This window comes from Pogoniulus pusillus, chromosome 13 (assembly GCF_015220805.1).
Source record: "Pogoniulus pusillus isolate bPogPus1 chromosome 13, bPogPus1.pri, whole genome shotgun sequence".
Classification (NCBI taxonomy): Eukaryota; Metazoa; Chordata; class Aves; order Piciformes; family Lybiidae; genus Pogoniulus; species Pogoniulus pusillus.
The window spans coordinates 14,305,376-14,324,279 of record NC_087276.1 but is presented as its reverse complement, the minus strand read 5'-3'; the positions used below and the strand labels follow the sequence as shown (position 1 = coordinate 14,324,279).

At 38.3% G+C, this 18,904-nt stretch overlaps 1 protein-coding gene across 34 annotated transcripts in view; it reads left to right on the top strand.

The window, feature by feature from the left end:
• The window catches only part of RBFOX1 (RNA binding fox-1 homolog 1), a 1,229,664-nt gene that overhangs the window by 937,061 nt on the left and 273,699 nt on the right, over positions 1 to 18,904 (top strand). For 2 of the 34 annotated variants that reach the window (XM_064153059.1, XM_064153065.1), the window contains exon 1: positions 1,642 to 2,050. The exons of 27 other annotated variants lie outside the window; for them this stretch is intronic. In XM_064153059.1, coding sequence (XP_064009129.1) covers positions 1,907 to 2,050 — 144 coding nt within the window. In that variant the 5' untranslated portion in view covers positions 1,642 to 1,906. Of the gene's footprint in view, positions 1 to 1,636; positions 2,051 to 7,791; positions 7,822 to 18,904 lie in introns of those variants that run through there. 5 more of the 34 variants (XM_064153071.1, XM_064153061.1, XM_064153083.1 and 2 more) reach the window with 5 other exon arrangements.

The following is an 18,904-nucleotide window of genomic DNA, read 5'->3' as shown; positions in this document are numbered from 1 at the left end:
TTTAGGCTGTGCTAGGAGACCAGTCCATGGTAAACCAGGAAAAAAAATGGGTATTTCCTAAGCCAGAAACCAATCCCTGTGTTGCATGAGTGTTCTGGTGTCAATTGCTGAGTTCTAAATACATTGGGTTTGTTATATTGATTGCTTATTATTACATAATAACTGATTTTTTGGGTTTTGCATGAAGACTTAGTGGATCTAAATCAGTCTCCGAAGCTTGTGTGGGTGCAGGTATGTGTGCGCTCATCGAGAAAGGAAAAGAGTATTTTTCCTCTTTAATACAGTGCCTGAGTTGCAGGGACAGGTTTTGTGTCTGTTTTCAGTAAGTGGGAACTATTATTTGCTTTTAAGGGTCGATCCTGACATCAAACCAGTTATGTTGTTGATGTCTCTTGTATGTGGGTTATTTATTTATTACTGTTGACATTAAACTCTTGATCTAAGATGTCTTTTCGTGAGAGTTAAATATCCTCTAAAATAGGTAATTTAAAAATCTTCTGCAGAGTCTTTTTAAAAGGAACCCCTTCAAAACCTCAGGTGGTGCTTTGAGGTTTGACCTTCTTTCCTGGAGAATTAATATTTAATTCATTTGTCAAATTCTAATTAAAAATAGTAGTATATTCTGTTATACTTGAGTTTTATCTAAGACAAAAAAAAAGAGATCTGTAATATAGGACCTCAAGGACAAGCTGTAATATAAATTATTTGATTTGCAGGTCACATCCTACTTTATTACATAAAGACTAACTAGATCTACTAATGAATAATTATTACTCCATAAAATAAAGGGGGGTGGGGAAGAAAATGCCTGCAAGAGTGGAATACTAATTTGAGGTATCACTCTCAAAGTGGAAAAGTAAACATTAAATTCTGAAAATTGCAAATGTAATTTTTCCATGTAACCTGATAGGGCAGTCCTCTGTAATAGATTGACTAGCTGTCACACAGATTTGTAATTTTAGATGAGATGGCTTTAGACCAATTTTAAGATACAGTCTTTATCCAAGTCTGCTTCCCTCCCCCAGTAAAGTAGACCCAGTGTGCCACAAAATCTTATTTCATTCCTGGTGTTTCTGCTGCAGTGGTTAGCAGATCTTTCCCAGTTTCGGTGCAATGCTTTTATAGGCTTCTCTGGGAAGCTAAATGGTGAATGAAACATAGATAGACAATTAATTTTTGTTTGAATAAAAAAGCTCCTCTCCTGATAGCACTGTGTATTTACGGGAATCCTCTGGACTAGCCAAGATTCTTTCCCATCCCCACTTTGTGCTTCATAGTTTTGTTCTTGGAAGGGGAAAGCCCTTTTTATGTCAGGTGTGAGTCCTGTGAGAGGAGGAAAAAACACCCTCTGTGTGCGTGAGTGTGTATGTGTGCGTGCAGAATCATAACAGGCATTCAGTCCCCGCTGGGCAATGACACTAATTGCCCAGATCTCGTGGATGCCTGTGATGCAGCACGCTCACTTTCTCTCCTTCCCTATCCTCTCCAGGGATTTTTAAAATGCAGTATTTGAATTTTGGTGAGTGGTAAAGACCCTGCCCTAGGACCCATTTGACAAATGAGAAGCTGTGCAGCATCAGCACCAGCCGACTGAGCCTCACTGAGTCAATCTCTCTCTCTCTCTCTTTCTCTCTCTCTACTAGTCAGCAGCTACTGTTGTGAGACAAGCTTCAGCTCTCTGTCATTGAGGAAGTTCCATTTGCTCATCAATAGGCTGCAGGCTGTGTCTTCTTTTTTTCCTCTCTGTTAGAAATTCGTAGTTAAATCTACCAAGTTGCCTTAGCTGACAAATGAATGTAGAGATCTAGCGCTGGGGGGAAAAAAAAGGCGTTCAAGAAAGACTGTTTCTTACTTAAATAATCAGAAGGAAAAAGGCATAGTGACAAGATAGGGCAAACGTGCTTGCATGCAAGCCCCCTCACTTGTTCTACGTAGACTTCAGAGCAACACCATGCAGCATCCCCTTACGGGTGCAACCTGCGTGGCACTGCCGAATGTGGGCATGTGTCCCCAGCTCTCCTGTGCCTTGACTTTTATGTACTTACAGCAGGTAAGTTTCCTTAACTTTTTCTTTTCCTATAGTGCCTGCTTTGTCAGCATCGTTTGGGGGATTTGTAATCTTGGAGGTATTTTTTCTATGAATAGACTGTAGAAATGTCTCCCACTGTGTGGAGTGCATGTTGTGCCTGCACTTAGGAATAGTGAGAGTGAATAGAAAATCTGTTTTAACAGAGCATCAAGCTTTTGCATAGATGCCTTTTTTTCTTCTTCTGTGTCTTTATTGGTGCTGTTTATAGATATTTAGCACGGTACTTTGCGTTTCTCGTGGATACTGTAGCAGAGTTTCAGCCATAAAGGACTGCTCTTTATTCACTTGCAGGCATAAATTATACTTCTAATGTAAATGTGCCCATTGGCAATTTTGTTTTAAGCCTTCTTTGAAGCCAGGAATTTCAAGTCTGTGTTGAAACGTGCCACTGATTAAAATCAAGCTGATTTTTTTAGTTTGCAGAGAAAAAAAAAATCTCTAAAGCTGTATCTGTGCAGACTTAATACTTGTCACTGAAGTATCTAAGAATGGATTTTTTAAAAAGGGTTCTGATGCCAGCAAAATAATACTCATTTCTAACCCATTTTAAAGATTTTTTTTAAAAAAATTAATTTCATGTGCTTTTTCCTTCTAGGGGTGTTTAAAATATTTCCACCCCTTTCCCCAAATTATTTACTATTTGGAACCCTCTCTCTGTTATCACATGAAATAATAGCACACAATTATTTAAACTCACATTTCAGAATTATCTTTGCATTCTACTTCTCTATTTTATAGCTGGGTCCACCATTATAGAGAGTCATTTAGTATCTGAAGCCAAGACAGAAATATGTTAGCATGTAAAAAAAATGATTAACCCTGTTTATTCTGTTACTTTCTGCTGAAACTTCAGGGGAAGAAAAGGCTTGTGCCTACTGTAGCAAATAGGGATATTTCTTCCAACTTCCACTACAGTAGTTTATATGCATATTGACTTCCCTGAAACAGTCTCTAACTTTATTTCTGTATTTACAAATTCCTGAGAAATGCTTTACAGTATTTCTATTTGTTCCTAGAGATTAAAGAAAACAGATTTAAAGCTTCTTTTTCTTTCAGAATTTTAGTTTTGTATTACTGCTGAAAGACCAGAACTCAAGTATTGCAGGGTATAAACCTTTTTTGTAGCTCTTTTTCCTTCAATAGTGTAGTATAAACCGTTTCTGACTTCCAGCTGGGAGTGCATAATAAAAGATTCCTGTATACGCCCTAGATTATACATGTATGTGGGAGGGATTCATATGCCTGCAATTAAAATTTGCATCAGATAAATATGATATCTTGAATATTTAAATAAATTGCATGTCATAACTAAAATGCATGTTCTCAGTAGTTCTGTGTTCTGGATACATTTCGGAAATGACATTTATAGGTCAGCTTTAATGGTCCAGTGTGACTTGTGCACTTAGTGATTGTATGCAGAATGAAGTTCTGTATTTTGTTGCATTTGCTCTTTTGAGTTTGTATGGTAAAGATCTGGGTTTTGAAAGGAAATATGTGAATTAAGGTGAGAGGTCAACATGGCCACACAAGGAGTTGATAAAGAGTAACATAAAGGTGAGGTTAGGTGCTATAATAACCTTCCTGTGTGAGCTATTGCAGTACCATTATGCAAACACATCTATAGTATGGCACTGCTTTAAGAAACTGTGCAACCATAATGGTTACATTAAAATACTGAATTCAATTCCATCTATTCCATTTGAGAGAAAGATGAGAAGTGATTGCTAATGCACTTTACAAAGTGCTATATCTAGCGGATAATTTTTAACTCTTTAAGTGGATTAACTGCCACACTGCAAGGATCCCTTTTTCTGGTTGGTTTTTTTTTAATGTTAGCTTTCTTGTCTGATTAATCCTGTTGTCAGTTTAGAATCATCGTGTCTCCAGTAATCACAATTATATGTAAGTTAAAAAGTCATCTGAATTCCTGGTGATAATCGTGCAGGTTCAAAATGCTGTGCTTGTTGCTTCTTTTGGCTGCTAGTTGGCATCTTAGTTATTCTGGGTGCCTAGAGAGTTAGATAGTTGTCATCCTGATTCAGATATAATTTATTATTTCATTTCTCTGGCTGAGTATTCCTTTAGAAACAATATTACTTTATCTCAAAATTATTCAGGCAGAAAGAGAGTCCTGTGGTGACATCACTTCCAGAGCTAATGTAACATGGTTCTAGTTTTAGGTAGGAAAGGATAAGAAGTGTTTCATATTGCTGAAAAACATTTAATAAACTTCTACCGTGACAGTCTACTTAGTTTTCCTGGGTTTTTCTTTTTCTGTTTTCCCATGTCTGGTATGTTTTGTATGTGCAGTGCAAATATCACTATTTCAGTGAAACTGTAAACGTCTTTCTCACTCTATGAAGTTGTCTATTGATCTTAAATACTGGTAACCTAAAAGCTTTATCTGGCAACTTAATAACTAGTGATTCCCCCCTGCCTGTGGACCCTGCAACCAGCAGCACATAGACATTACATGAACCTTTTGAGTGTTTTTTTTTCCCCCTCTGAAAATTCCACTTCAGCTATGTCTGCTCACTTCCACCTCTGTTAAAATGAATTCAAACATCTGTATTACAACTGAGCTTGCTCTCAGTTGTTAAACTTTACTATGTGTTTAGAATCTATGAAGTAATGTGTTCTCTAATTTTGTGTGCAGCTGATGAACATGCTGGCGTTCTGTCACATGTGAGTTTTAGAACTGGTTATATGTCTTTCCTCTAAGACTCTACAAGGCATCACACTCTTCTCAACATGGACAAACCATCTCCCTGTCAATAAATATTTATGCAGCCACGAGGACGTTCATTTTCTGTGGAGCAGTAATAATCATTTGGCAAAGTCTGTGTTTTGGTAGTCATTTTTAATTGGCTGTTATTTATTTGCTAAACTAACGCTGCTGGGCCAGCTTGTTTAGTATAAATGGATAAATTCTTTTCCACAGTGTACATACAGAAGTGCTTTACTACTTTATTGAGAGTTAGAAACTTAAGTATTTGTTCTGATGTCTTCCAGATTAAGCACATATGTAATGTTTTAAGACCTAAGTGAGGAACTGATTTTATTTTTTTGAAAAACAGTTTGTGCATGCAGGATGCTTTAGCTATAAACATTTAAAGCCTAACTGTTGAGAATAAAGTTGAAAATAAATAAAGTACAGAGGCCTAGTTCACATTCTTAATAAACTCGCAATAAGATGCTAACCTGAGAAAACCAAGTAAAAAAATCCCTAAGGATGCTTCTGAGTTAGTTATGCTATTTGAAACTGTCCAAAATGAATTGGATGTTCTCTCACTAATATGCTTCTAACTTTAGAAATCCAGAAAGAGTTTTCAATCAACATTAAACCCAAAATGACTCTAACAGTGGTAGCAACGGACGGGAGGAGGTAATACAGTTTTGATTGCGAAGTTTTTACTGCGTCACTATGAAGACAGAGACGCTTGGGAAAAGTGTAGATGCTTTTGGGCTAGAATTTTCCCTAGTGTCAACATATAAAGACACAGGAAAAGGCAACTTGGATTTGCAGTGCGCCCTATCATTTGGTACTATTTTGTGGTGTTTGAAACGTTGAAATAAATCTCTTTTCTCTTCTTCACAACACAACAATGCAAAAAAATAGTTTCTGACCATAAGCTTACAGGAAATTCTAGTGGAAAACAATTTTTGCAGCAAAATTGTGACTGCCAGTAAAGTAGGATTTGACACAAATTAGTGGAGACCGAGTTCTGTTAACTGGTCTTTCCTTATGATATACGTTTGCCTGGTCATGGGGTTACTGAGATGGTGTTTTCTGAATAAAGTAACAAAAGCAACTGTTGTTTTGGAACATCACATAATGTTCCACGTCATAGTGTACAGTTCTGCTGTCATTTTAATTTTTTTTTCTTTTTGTCTGTTTAATGATGATAGATGTGTTTTGGTTTAAATAGTGAAGTGGTTTGTACAAAGGGTAATTCCTCTTAAACGGAGCAATTGCTCATAGTGGACATTCACAGATCGAAAACAATTGAACTGAAACTTCAATATCAACCTTTTTTGTCTTTAACAAGAAAGTAGTTCACAGTATAGCTCATGTATCAATGATGAAAAGAATCTACCGTGAAAACAAAACAAACCCCGATAACACACACCCTCCACACACCCCCAGCTCTATCCCAGTGATTCCATTAGTGCTTGCATGGTAAATTAGCATAATTTTATTTGGGCCTTCAGCATTATGACTATGGAGAAAAGCTGAATTCCCCACTCAGCTACTGATGTCATGCTTCTGGATCTGATGATTTATAGGACTCTGACAGACTTATATCATATTTTTTCTTCATGGCTTGATTCAATGTTGATTGATTTGGTAGCAGTTTCAATTGATGTAGTCGATATTGTCAATAATGGAATAAGGATTAGAACAGATTATCTTAGTGCTAAATTTGTGTAAAGAATTTAAATGGATGAACAATTCCTGGATACAGTTTACTGTTTTTGTAGACCATAAGCACATCTACTGCTGAGTTCCCCCATTGCAGTTACAGTTCTAAATATGTGTCTTTTGCATTTTATACTTTTGTGAGTCTTCAAAGGTGTTTTGGTTGAATTCAATAACTGATGCTCTATGATGGTTAAACAGATCATGAGAACAGTGCTTTCCCTTGCTTTGTGCTCACCTGTAAAACAAGTTAATCTGACTTTAGCTCATGAAAATGTTAAGCAGCTGTTAGCTCACAAATTGGAATCCTTGCACAATTTTGTTCCTCAGTCTGCTATTTCGTGGCAATTTTCATGTGAGAACATCCAACCCCTCCTTATGACTGCATGAGTGAAAAGAAGTCCACGTTACTAATGCTCATTCACCATCTGTTTTTCTTACAGCTGGGCCTTGAATAATTGTCCAGTAGCTGATGGACTGAGGGTAGGCAATCTTTTCAGGGTTTTATGATTCATTTAACCAGCTTTGCTGCTCCCAGAGAAACACAGGGCTTGTTTATTCATATGTGTAGGATAAAAAACTGTGCTTTCTCAGGTAAATTGTAGTACCTCCTTAAAACAAAACAAGAAAAGAATTGCTGTGCTGCAAACATCATGTGGCTGGGTTTGCACCTAAGGGGGCAGTGTGGCACTCTAAGGGGATGGTAGAGGCTGAAATGAGCAGTCCTCGAAAGGTGCCAGTGTCACCGTTGCATCCAGAAGTGCTGTTAACGCATAAGCAAGGAGTGATGTCTTGGTGTACAGTTTAGCTTAATTAGGGTAAATAAGATCGTTTGCTATTCATCAGTAAACTTCGAAGCTTCTATTTGAGACGCCACCACAGATTCACAACACTTTCCAATGTTTATATATCTTTTGTCTCACAAGAGCCGTTTCACTGTTTGGCGGAGAGGAATGAGAAGTGGCTTAGTGATCAAGTGCTATAGCAGTACTTGTTCTGATTAAGAGCTAGTTTGGGGCATTTAACTACAGCCTTGTCAAACAAGGTCAGTCCATTGAACAATGGTGAGAGGAGGTGCTTTGGTTAAGTACTTCTCTAAGTACTAGAAGAAGGAGGAGGAAGAAAAAACCAAAAACCAAAAGAGCAAAAACCATCCAAACCCAACCTGCGGAAACAAAAGAAAGCCTGAAGAAAACTCAGCCCCAGGCACAAAAATCACCCGACCAACCAGAATCAGTTCAGAAGGTTACTTCCTGCTCTGGAATTTAAGAGCAAGAGCAGTTGCAAAGGAGCTTCCATGTGGCAGAAGCAGGTGAATATGTTTTGGCTGAGAATATTTGTTTGAACCTTTTGAAACACTTCAGTTGAAAAGCGATGGCTGGATTTTCGGTTGTGAGGGGTTCGTAAGTTGTCACTCTTCACTGATATTTGTTACACGTGTATGGTCGTTTTCTGGATTAAAAACATAATGAAGTAAATGTGATGTGGTATTTTATGCCAAGGAAAGCGTGTGGTGGTTATGTAAGCAGTTTTTTTTTCTCAGATCAACGAGTAGATATTTCATTCCGTTCATTTATGTGTTTTTTTTTGACTAGCAGCCATGCAATACTAGGCTGAAGTTGTCTTTGTTTTTTCAATGTGCGTATTTCTGAAGTGGTGAATAAATACTGTCAGGATGTTAATATTAATTCTCTCAAGTATTTTTGAAGTATTTAATATATAGTATAAACTCAAGTGATGGTAATTGACATTAGAATTTATTGTCCTGTTTTATAGAGTTAGAGTAATGTTAGTAGAAAGAGTCTCTCTGAGTCCCTCTAAGAATCTTACAAGCTTTTTTGCTTTTTAAAGGTGGATGTGCGATTGATTTACCAGTTTTCAAGTGGGATGTGTAGTAACAGAGCTCTCCTGAGGAACTCCTGTCATTTCTCTGCTAGCATTGCTCATTTACCTCTTGAGTTGCCTGGTGCAGCACCATTGACTTCTTTTACATTTTCCTTCCCCTCCTACTCTGTCAGTGCAGCAGCCCAGTGAATTTAATTAGAGAAAATAGCATATCTAATGTCTATAGTATCCTGAGTAGTTGTAGTTGGGCCTTTGGTCTTTTGCACTATAGCAGGCTCCAGCTGTGGAGAGATCTCGCTGTGTTTTGATCCTGCTCTTTCTCATTGTGTTGAACACATGCAGAATCAAAATTAGATACTGTAGTAAGAACTGAAGCCTTCAGTGAATTATTTTTTGTTCACCGTGAGTCACTGATTTATAGTTTTCCTGCAGATATGGAAAGAAAATTTGTGCTACTGTAGAATTGAAATACTTAACGTGTTCACAGGCTCATAAATAAGAATTCATCTTACACCATTTTTTAAATGTACCTTTTGACCTTTTATATCAAAACACACCAGAAATTGTTCATTTTCCTATCTGTAATATGTTGACTGTTCTTTTTCCTTTGGTAATTGCATAAATCTAATACTGGCATCTCAGATGTATTTGAGGTGTGTGTATGCTTATGATATGCCTTACCTCAATTCCTCACTAACATTAAATGTTGTTGTTATGTAGCTTTAAAAACTGCTTCTCTGGATTTGCTTGTCATAGCCTCTCAGAGCTATCTTCATTATCTCTACCTAGCAAATAAACCCTCTATAAATTAAATAGTCATTTGCAGGTATTGATTATGGGCATGAAACTTTCTTCACGTACATGAAGTTTTAAAACATAGGCTTGTATTTTCATAATGGCACTGTCTTTCCAAAGATACTGTGGATTTAACATGTTTGTTTGAAATAAGTTTTGCTAAACAATACAGAGGGGAAAACAAAAAGGACATGTTGAAAGTTCTCTTAGAGAATAAGGTCTTGTCAAAACTAAACTAGTGTGAAAATGTGGGGTTGAAGAGAAGCCGGGCAGCCCATGTGTTCCACTAGTGTCCCCTCCTGTTTTAAGCTTTTCCCCCTTGTCATGTGTTAGTCTATCACTGGGATGTTACATGGCTGCACAGCTCAATTAATGCTCTGTGGCAGGAGGAGGAAAAAAATGTCTCTCTTGTCAGAAGCGAAGTTATTTACTTTCAAAAGCTGACAGAATAGCACTGCAGGGGCTTCATTTATTTCCGTTCAGAATGTCATTATTGTGTAATGCAGAGGGACTTGTGCATGCATTGCAGGCTTATTCGTGTAATCCTTAGTCTGCTGGCTGGCTGCGTAAGTGTAAAATGGCACACTGGAATGTTTTCCTATTCCGACTTTTAACTCACTTTCTGCAAAACTGCATCCCAAGTGTCTTGAGTATTTACTGCTCAGATGGCGAGAAATCCATGTGTCGGTGGTGCTGCTGTTTCATGCGTTCGGATTCATGCTCTGGCCTAGCTGGAAGACTGATTGTATCCTTAGTTACCTTTCTAATGGGTGTCATTTTTCCTGATGGGCAGCCTACAGTTTGAGATGACTTTTTCAGCATTACTCTATCATACTCCTCAGTTTATCTGAGTTTAGCCTCAAAGGGAATATTTTAGTGCAGAATTGCTTTACAAAAGATTGCTATTTGTTTTGAGACTTCTGTTGTATTGCATGTGCTTTCGATGCAAGGTAAATAGCTTTGATGTTGCTTGTCCACGTTCAGTATATGTTACTGCAAAAAGACAGGAATGTTCAGGCATTGCAATTCCAAGAGTTGTGATTTATTTTTCCCTTCCCATTGGTATGCCACCTATTGCAGCTCCGCTTAGGATGTGACGTTTAGCATGTGCAAGTGAAATTGCCTGTTGCTCTGGTGGTACACCTGAAGTACAAACACTGATAGGGCTAACTGCAGGAGTTCTTCAAGCCCAGGCATTGTCCTCCTTTCTGCCTGCTCTTAAAAATAACAAAGCAAATGCTCCAATGAAAAGTGACTTAGAATCATAGAATCAACCAGGTTGGAAGAGACCTCCAAGATCATCCAGTCCAACCTATCACCCAGCCCTATCCAGTCAACTAGACTTGGTTTGGAGAGGAGTCATGTGCTTAGTGATAGTTGATTTGATTTTATTTTTTCTTAATATTATTTTTAAGACTAACTTCAGGTTTCTGTTCATTTTAAAGAGGTAAACTAAATGTTGTTTTTTTTTTTTTAAGTATTTATTATTATTATTAGTTTTCTTCGAATACAACCTGCCTTTAAATGAAGGGAGAAGGATTCTACTTCTAAATGGGCTTGCTTGCTTGCTTTTCCTTTATTTGCAGGCATAAGATCCAATAAATTGCTATTGCAGTTGCTGGGCTTGGGGGAGAAAAAGCAGAGGAAAAGTACAAAGCTACTGGGAAGCGTCAAACACGGAGAATGATGAAGTACGTTTCATAGCAGCCAATTCCAACCTCAAAATCCCTGTTGTGCAGGAAGGCTTTCCAGCTCACACAGGAAATTCAGCCATTGCACAGCACAGTGTTAATGATTTATACACACCGCACCGCTGCTTTTGTTCACTAGCAGAGCCAGGTTGTGTTAATAAAGGAATTTCAGGGAAAAGGGTCCCGGCATGCTGAGTTGTTTTGCTCAGTGTGGTGAATGCTGCCTTCATAAATCAAAGGAATTTAGTGCTTTACAACCTTTCAGAGCTGCTGAGGGTGGTTGGTTTTTTTTGCTGTTTTTAATCTGATTCACCTAGGAATATTTTCATTTCTTTTCTATAAAGAATGAATGAACTACTGGATGAGATCTATCTCAGCTGTTTTAGGGTTGATTGGTTTGCTTCACAGTGGCATTATACTTCCATTTGTTTTCCATTTGGTATTTATACTTTATGGTGTTGTCTATGGAGAGAGGCTGGAGTGGGTTTATTAACATAAAGAGATGCAGATCACATTATATTCTGTCCTAGGAATAACTACCTAAGATGTAAAGGCAAAAATACATTTGCAGTAAACAAAGCAACTTTATTTTCTTTATCTACAATAAAAAATTAATAACACTTATTAATGTATTTACCATTTTAAAGTCAAGATGATTTTTTTTTTTTCACTAGCAGGAATGCGCTTCCATGGTCTCTTGCAATGAATGTGAGAGTTAATTTTCAAAGCTTTGGTTTGTTGTTATTGGTTTGTTTGTTGTGATTTTTTTTTAATTTGTTTGGGTTTTTTTGTTTGTTTGTTTGCTTTTCTATTTGAAAATTTCTTTTTCCTAATACCAACTGCAGAACTGAGTACTTAATTTACATAATGGTTCTTCCCAAATAGTAGACCAGTGTTGATATTACCAAAGAAAATACATATCTACACCTGATTACAGAGAGGAAGATAAAGAAGCTCTCAAATTTTCATGTGAAATAGAGTATTAAACATGCTATGAGACACCTTTACGAAATAAACGTTTGGTTTGATACTTAGGGAATCTAATTTTTCTGTTCAACAAAAGATTAGGGGAGTGGAAAATAATCACAGGGAGCACGTTTCGCAGTTAAAGGGAGCATCTTAATATTGCATTACACACCAGGCACAGTGGGTTTTGGGGTCATTGATTCATACAGCTTTTGCTTACAGAAAATGTAACTGTCCTGTCCTGGCTGCCTTACAACAGAAAATGTAACTTTGTGAAAGTCAGCTGTGTGGGAATCAGTACTGCAAAAGTTAAGGCTTCTTCTATACTGAGAAGAATATTTTGTCTGTAGTTTGTTCTGTAGTCTGAAGGCAGACAAATACCTTTCCTTTTTTTTTTTTCTTTCTTCTTTCCATTTTCATCACTGGTTTAAATATCACAGATTAATAGAAGACAGGTGCCCAGTAAATGAGGTTTATGTTTATAGAGTTCCATTTTTGTATTTGTTTGTCCTCTATTATTTGGGTGCGTGAGTGTTTCATTGTATTTAATTATGTCTGTGAGGCACAAGACAACAGTCAACATCTGCTCTATTGTTTCCTTGGTTTACAGATAGCTTTGATGGGTTATTAAACAATCTATTTTTCAAACAGAAAGCAGGGAAACAAGCTGCACCCATATTATGTAATTCTGTAAAGGTACATTATGTAATTAGTTGTCTAGTATTTGCACAACAGTCTTTTATTTTACTTGAATGAGTGATACTCCATTAAAAAAAAAGGGGGGGGGGGGATGATATCAGGCAGTTTTATAAACTAGAAATTCATTATAATGTAAAATAGAGGCTAAGTTGATTTTTGCCACTACTATATTGATTTCACCATACATTTTATCCTGAAATAATGCTTCTATGTTGTGAATGCTAATACAAAAATGAGAACTGTGTGTTCACTTTCAGTTGTTACCGAAACAGCTACTGATGAACTCTGATGATAGGAAAAGTATTAGTTAACTTGAACTCTTTAGGAGTAAAACTTCACGCTGTTACCAGAGCATCAGTTAGGGAAGGCAGTGCTCAAACTGCTTTTACTCTTGACAGCTCATACTCAGGGCAGACAACCATTGGTACTACCTTGCCAAGAGAAGTTCTACTGTACAAGCAGGCAGACAACACTTGAGTAGGACTTGATTCTCAGGAAGATGGATTATCTGTTGGAAGAGTGCTTGTTTCATTATCTACTCTTGATTTTTTTTGTTTTGTTTTAATGTAAGTGTCATCTGTTTAAAAGGTTTTCTATGTAACACTGATGTCCACTCTGCTCGCTGGGTGCATTAAAGCACATCAGTGAAAAAATTCCAACTACGTGGAATGTGACTGGTTTTGCCTCAAAAATAAAATGTAGGAGAAAATTTTCCTGACACTAGTGGTGAACAAATGCTAAAATCAGACCTTTTGTAGCTTCTGTTTCCTGTTAAAAATGTTTAAGGAAGAATTTGTAGTATTTCCATGGCTACTGAGCTGCCATTGCATACAGTTAGTGAGCTACAGCTATCTGTAGCTGGTTGCTACATGTGTGCACTTGGGGCCTTTGAAATGCTGTCCATGTAAAGTGGTTGGGTTATGTACACAGGTTTTCCATGGAAATAAAGTTGTTCAGTATCATTTTACCATGAGGTAAACTACCTCTTGTCTGTACATAAGGAACTGATGTTCCAGGTGCTTGTTCAAATGTCATTTTGCAAAAAGGCACTCAGTTTTTAGCACAGAAGAAAAATTCCTCATTTTTGTGCAAAGGCTGGTTAGTAATCCTTTGTCATCTCCTCCTCACCTTTCCACGTGCAGCAGTAGCAAATTCGTGAGAGTAAATCAGGGATTTCAGATCCATCCCTGCAAGTGTCAGTAAATGCTCCTTGAGATTTAGGGGATTACACTTGTAGTTTTTACTCTCCACAAACACATGACAGATGGAAACTTAAACAAGGACTTTGAAATACAGATTTGGAAATACTGAGGGAATGCCAGGGCAATGCTATCTGTAGGCAACTTTGTTTTCAAGGTATTTTCCAGAAACTGATTGGTTGTTTCTATCTGTAATGTTTATTGCTAAGTGGTTTGGGAGGCTTTTTTTTTCTGGTATGCTATGCAGAGATTAATTTTAATGGGAGAGAAAACCAGGATCACAGTTTCTTTGGGTCTAGATAGGCACAGTTTATTGACTTCCACTAAGGATGTTATCCTTGGCTTCGCTGCAAGAGTAATGTCTTGCACAGTTCATGTGCATTTTCTCTCATCATCATATTCTTATACCTTTTGCTTGGGAATAGTTTTAAATGCCTCTTGGCACTAAAATTAGAGAAGTAGTGTGTGCTCACTTTGAGCAGAAAATGAACTTTGAAGCTGCTTTATGGAAACTGGGGTGAAGTTATTTTCAGAGATTTATGAAATAAGCTGCGTTGGAGCAGGCAGGGTCTGCTCTGTGATAGTGGTGGATGTTGGTTGTTTGCATAGCTTCATCAGGAGCACAAAGCTGTTCAGTGTTTTGTTTGTGTGGTCTTAAAGAGCTAATGAGTGCTGAAGAGGAGAGGAAAAAGTAGTCAGGAAATTTAGCTCTTTTACTAGTGCCATAATTGGCCAAGTGGATCAGTAGACAACAAGAAAAATTGTTAATGTACATTGCTCATGAAGTAGTACCAGATTACAAAAGCATCTAAGGAAGCAGGCTGTGAAGGAAACTTATCATTAAGGAAAAAATCTGAGAGAATTATAAAAAACCTTTGAAAATAATTTCTTTAAGAATTCACTGGTCCCAGCTGACTCATTTATTATCCTGAAACATGGCAGTTCTGTAAAGCAGCTGTGTGGCACTTTCCTGTCACTGCAGTACCAGAGAGAATTTTCCAATAAGGGCATTTATAATTCAGATGTGCAGAAGTTGTGTCTGTGTGGGGAAAAACAGGATATGAACTTTCAGTGCAGTTTGTTTGTTGAGCAGCACAAGTCAAAATTTGTCGGGGAATATAAAATTTCTGATTTTCATTTCTTCCTGGTGCTCACACATTTTGCTGAATTGTTTCCTTTTTACTAAACAGCATCATGGGTTGTATTTCTTCTGCTTAGGGACATCACTATTGGAAATTCTTGAGAAAAGGTAAGATGCTCTAAGTCAAAGGGTTTGAGTTAATTTTTTGATGTCTAATCCTCCTGAGTTGCAATGCACAAGAACTGGACACATCTCAGGTCTTAGAAGGAGACTACTCTTTGTCTTAATTTTTGCAGCAATGAAATCTTACTTATTTCAAACTAAGAGCCTTAATATCAGCTGAAGTACTTATTTCAATAAAAATAGAAATAATCCTGTTCTGTTGTCTTCTGCACAAATTTACACCAGTCCTTTGCGGGTGTACTCCAAGGTCACTGAAAAAGATTGCTTAAAACTGAAATGAAGACAAGATTAAAAAGACCATACTTTATTTGTTTTTTAATATAAAAATGAATTAACCAAAAGTAAGAGTGTTGATAGGAGAATGATGGAAAAGGTGCTTACCATCTGGCATAGACACAACAGTGTTAGGGTTTCCTGTTCTTCAGTGCTTGTTCTGGCCTCATCTGCTGTTCTGAGCAGTGGCACAATCTCCATAGGTTTGCACTGGCCTAAGGAAGTTAGGAGAAAGAACGTTAGAAATCAAGTGTTCACATGAATTCAGTATCCACTGTGGATGCTGAAATCTACTGTTTGCTAGAATAGTTACTTCGGACTGGAATGTATAATGAATAAATGGAATATAGTCCAAGAGGTCTTTGGAAGAGAGCAGAAAAGAAAACACATGATGTGATGCTGCTGTTGACTGTAGTATCAGGAGTTTTCCTGAAGCTTAATCTCACAAAGTTGGTTTGGGTTTGGGTTTGGTTTGATTTGCTTTTCTCTGTATTAGCTGTTTACATGAAAGTGCTTGCAGAGAGTACCAGTGCAGTTCCTCACACAGTGGTTTGTCCTCAGTCACAGACCTTCAGACTTTGGGTAGAAGAAGTCTGAGGTAGAGGCAGGTACTCCTGTGCTGTGGAATTTGTTGGATGGATGGGTCATGCACTGCAGCTACCTGTAAAGTATTATGCTGAGCCTCAGAGTGGTGGATGAAAATGAGATTAGGTGCATCTCCAAACAGTTGCATTAAGAGATTGAACTGATTTAAGATGCAAAGTAGCAATGAAGTTGAAAAAGCTTTCTTAACTTTATTCAGATTTGGAGGTGAACTTCTCAACTGTGCCTTCTAATGATTTCAGCCAAATCCTGCTTGCCTCAGATGCTCCTAGCTTGTTCTTGGCTAAATTTCAATACTTAAAAACTATTGCTGATGTCTTGAAAGAGCTGAATTATAGCTTGAGTTACATCTAATGTCTTCAAGTCTTGACATTTTATCTCTGGAGAATATGAAGCTTGTCAGCTCTGAACAGCAATTCCCCCTGATCCTGTTAAAGACCTGTAGGGTCTATATTATTTTGGGGTATGAATAGGTTATTTCTCCAAGGCACCCTGCTCACTTAGGATATCTGCCCTATGCTAGTTTCTGCAATCAAACCATTGCACTTGGCATAGTGGGGTGCTTGGATGATGTATTTATGCAGGCAGGAGGCATGATTTAATACCATCTCATGATTCACCATGCAGTCCTATTAATACGAGCTTTACTCAGGGGAAAGAGTAGCTGTTAATTGTCAGCAAATCCCAAGTGTATTAAGGGGATGAAGTTGTATTGAAAGATCCTCACAGTGATACTCTGCCGTTCCCAAGGGAAACGAACAAAAACTGTACTTTGATGAATAATGAATGTGCTAATTGAGGTCAAGAAGATGTCATAGCTTCCTGTGATTACAGTAGTCAGAATAACCTGACTACAGCATTAAGGAGAAGTCTGTTTGACCAGATTTGACAAAAAAAAAAAAAAGTGACTATCTATTCTTTCCACACACCCAAAGCCTTATTAAATGTCAGTGATAGGCAGGTGGCTTGTCTGGTACAGAATACCCTGTTAGGTTCCTAAGGTTCTGTTTCATGCATGTTAGTGTCTACAAGACAGCCATGAACTGATAGTGAGACTGGTTGTATGCTCAAGCATTGGCAAAAATCCTGTGTGGAATGGATGGTGATGTGTCATGGCATTGCTTGGATATATCAGTAGGATTTGTTAAGAGTGCACATTGATTAGTCTGTTGTTTTCAAGTGAAAAAAAATATGTTGTTGTTGCTGCTGGTCTGTATTTGCAAATCATTGTATCCCAATGGGAAGTTTATGGCCTTCTACCTTTTCACAGAATCAGCCAGGTTGGAAAAGATCTTGGCTGGTGATCTTGGAGATCTCTTCCAACCTGGTTGAATCTATGATTCTATGATATCATCTAGTCCAACTGAACACCTTCAAATTAACTAAACCATGGCACTAAGTGCCTCATCCAACCTCCTTTTAAACGTCTCCAAGGATGAGGACTCCACCACCTCCCTGGGCAACCAATTCCAATGCCAATAACTTTTTCTGTGAAGAACTTCCTAGCATCCACCCTAAACCTGCCCTGGTGCAGTTTGAGACTGTGACCTCTTTGTTCTGTCACTGATTGCCTTGGAGATGCACCTGGCTACAACCTCTCTTCAGGTAGTTGTAGACAGTAATGAGGTCCTTCTCTCGAGGCAGAACATCCCCAGCTCCCTCAGCCTCTCCTTGCAAGGCTGTGGTCCAGCCCCCTCACCAGCCTTGATGCCCTTCTCTGGACACGTCCAAGCACCTCAACATCTTTCTTAAATTGAAGGGCCCAGAACTGGACACAGCACTCAAGGTGTGGCCTAAAGAGTGCTTAGTACAGGGACAAAAGGATTTCTGTGGTCTTGCTGGGCACACTGCGGACTCATGTTCAGTCAGGTCACTCTCTGCCTGGCTGCTCTCCAACCACTCTGTCCCCAGCCTGTAGCACTGCATGGGTTTGTTGTGGCCGAAGTGCAGAACCTGGCACTTGGACTTATTAAAACTCATGGCACTGGACTATCCAGCCTGTCCAGGTTCCTCTGCAGAGCCCTCCTACCCTCTAACAGATCCATACTTGCTCCCAACTTGATGTTGTCTGAAAACTTACTGATGGCAGACTCAGGTCTCTTATTCAGCTCATCATAGAATCATAGTGAAGATGTTCAACAGGAGTGGGCCCAGCACTCATCCCTGGGGCACACCACTAGTGACCAGACACCAACTGGATGTGGCACAATTCACCACCACTCTCTGGGCCTGGGCATCCAGCCAGTGCTTAACCCAGCACAGTTATTAGCAAAATATGTCCAAAATGACCTGTTTCTTGGGCATCTTACATCTAGAATGTGGAAGAAAAGAATAATGGTATGACATTAAAGATGATTCTATGGTATTGATACACATTTTGTGAATTGCCTCTCTCTATATATATCCTTGTATTTTCTGCAATAGAGATGTACATGATACTGCTTATCATCACTGGAACATGGATCTCATTTTCCATGGTTTGATTGTTTAACTGCATGTTGTCAAAGCAGCATGACATCTTGAAAGTGTCCCAAGCTGTTTAACTTCATATAGACTGGAGGCTTGTTGCACCTTTTTAAAGAAATGGCATAAACTTGAGGGCAAAGTAGTGAAAGATATCTGAAGATATCCGGAGGTTGGAAAGAGTTTGTTCTCAAAGAAGCCAACGTTGGAGATACAAATGATTTGCAACTCTAGCAAACTGGTAGGAATTGTGTAGCAATAGGATGATGGGAAATGGTTTGAAGCTGAGGGATAACAAGGTTAGATTGGATCTTTGGAAGAAGTTCTTCAGTATGAGGATGGTAAGACTCTGGAATGTGTTACCCAGGGAGGCTGTAGATACCTCCACCCTGAAAGTGTTCAGGGCCAGGTTGATGAGGCTTTGAGCTGATAAGTATACTTGGGAGGCACCTCTGTCTGTGGTGAGGAGGTTGAAGTAGATGATCTCTGAAGTCCCTTCCAATCTGAGCCATTCTACAGCCCATTGGAACTCCCTAAGAGGTGGAATGCAATGCACTGCTCATTAAGACGTAAGAAACATAATGAAGACCTTTGCAA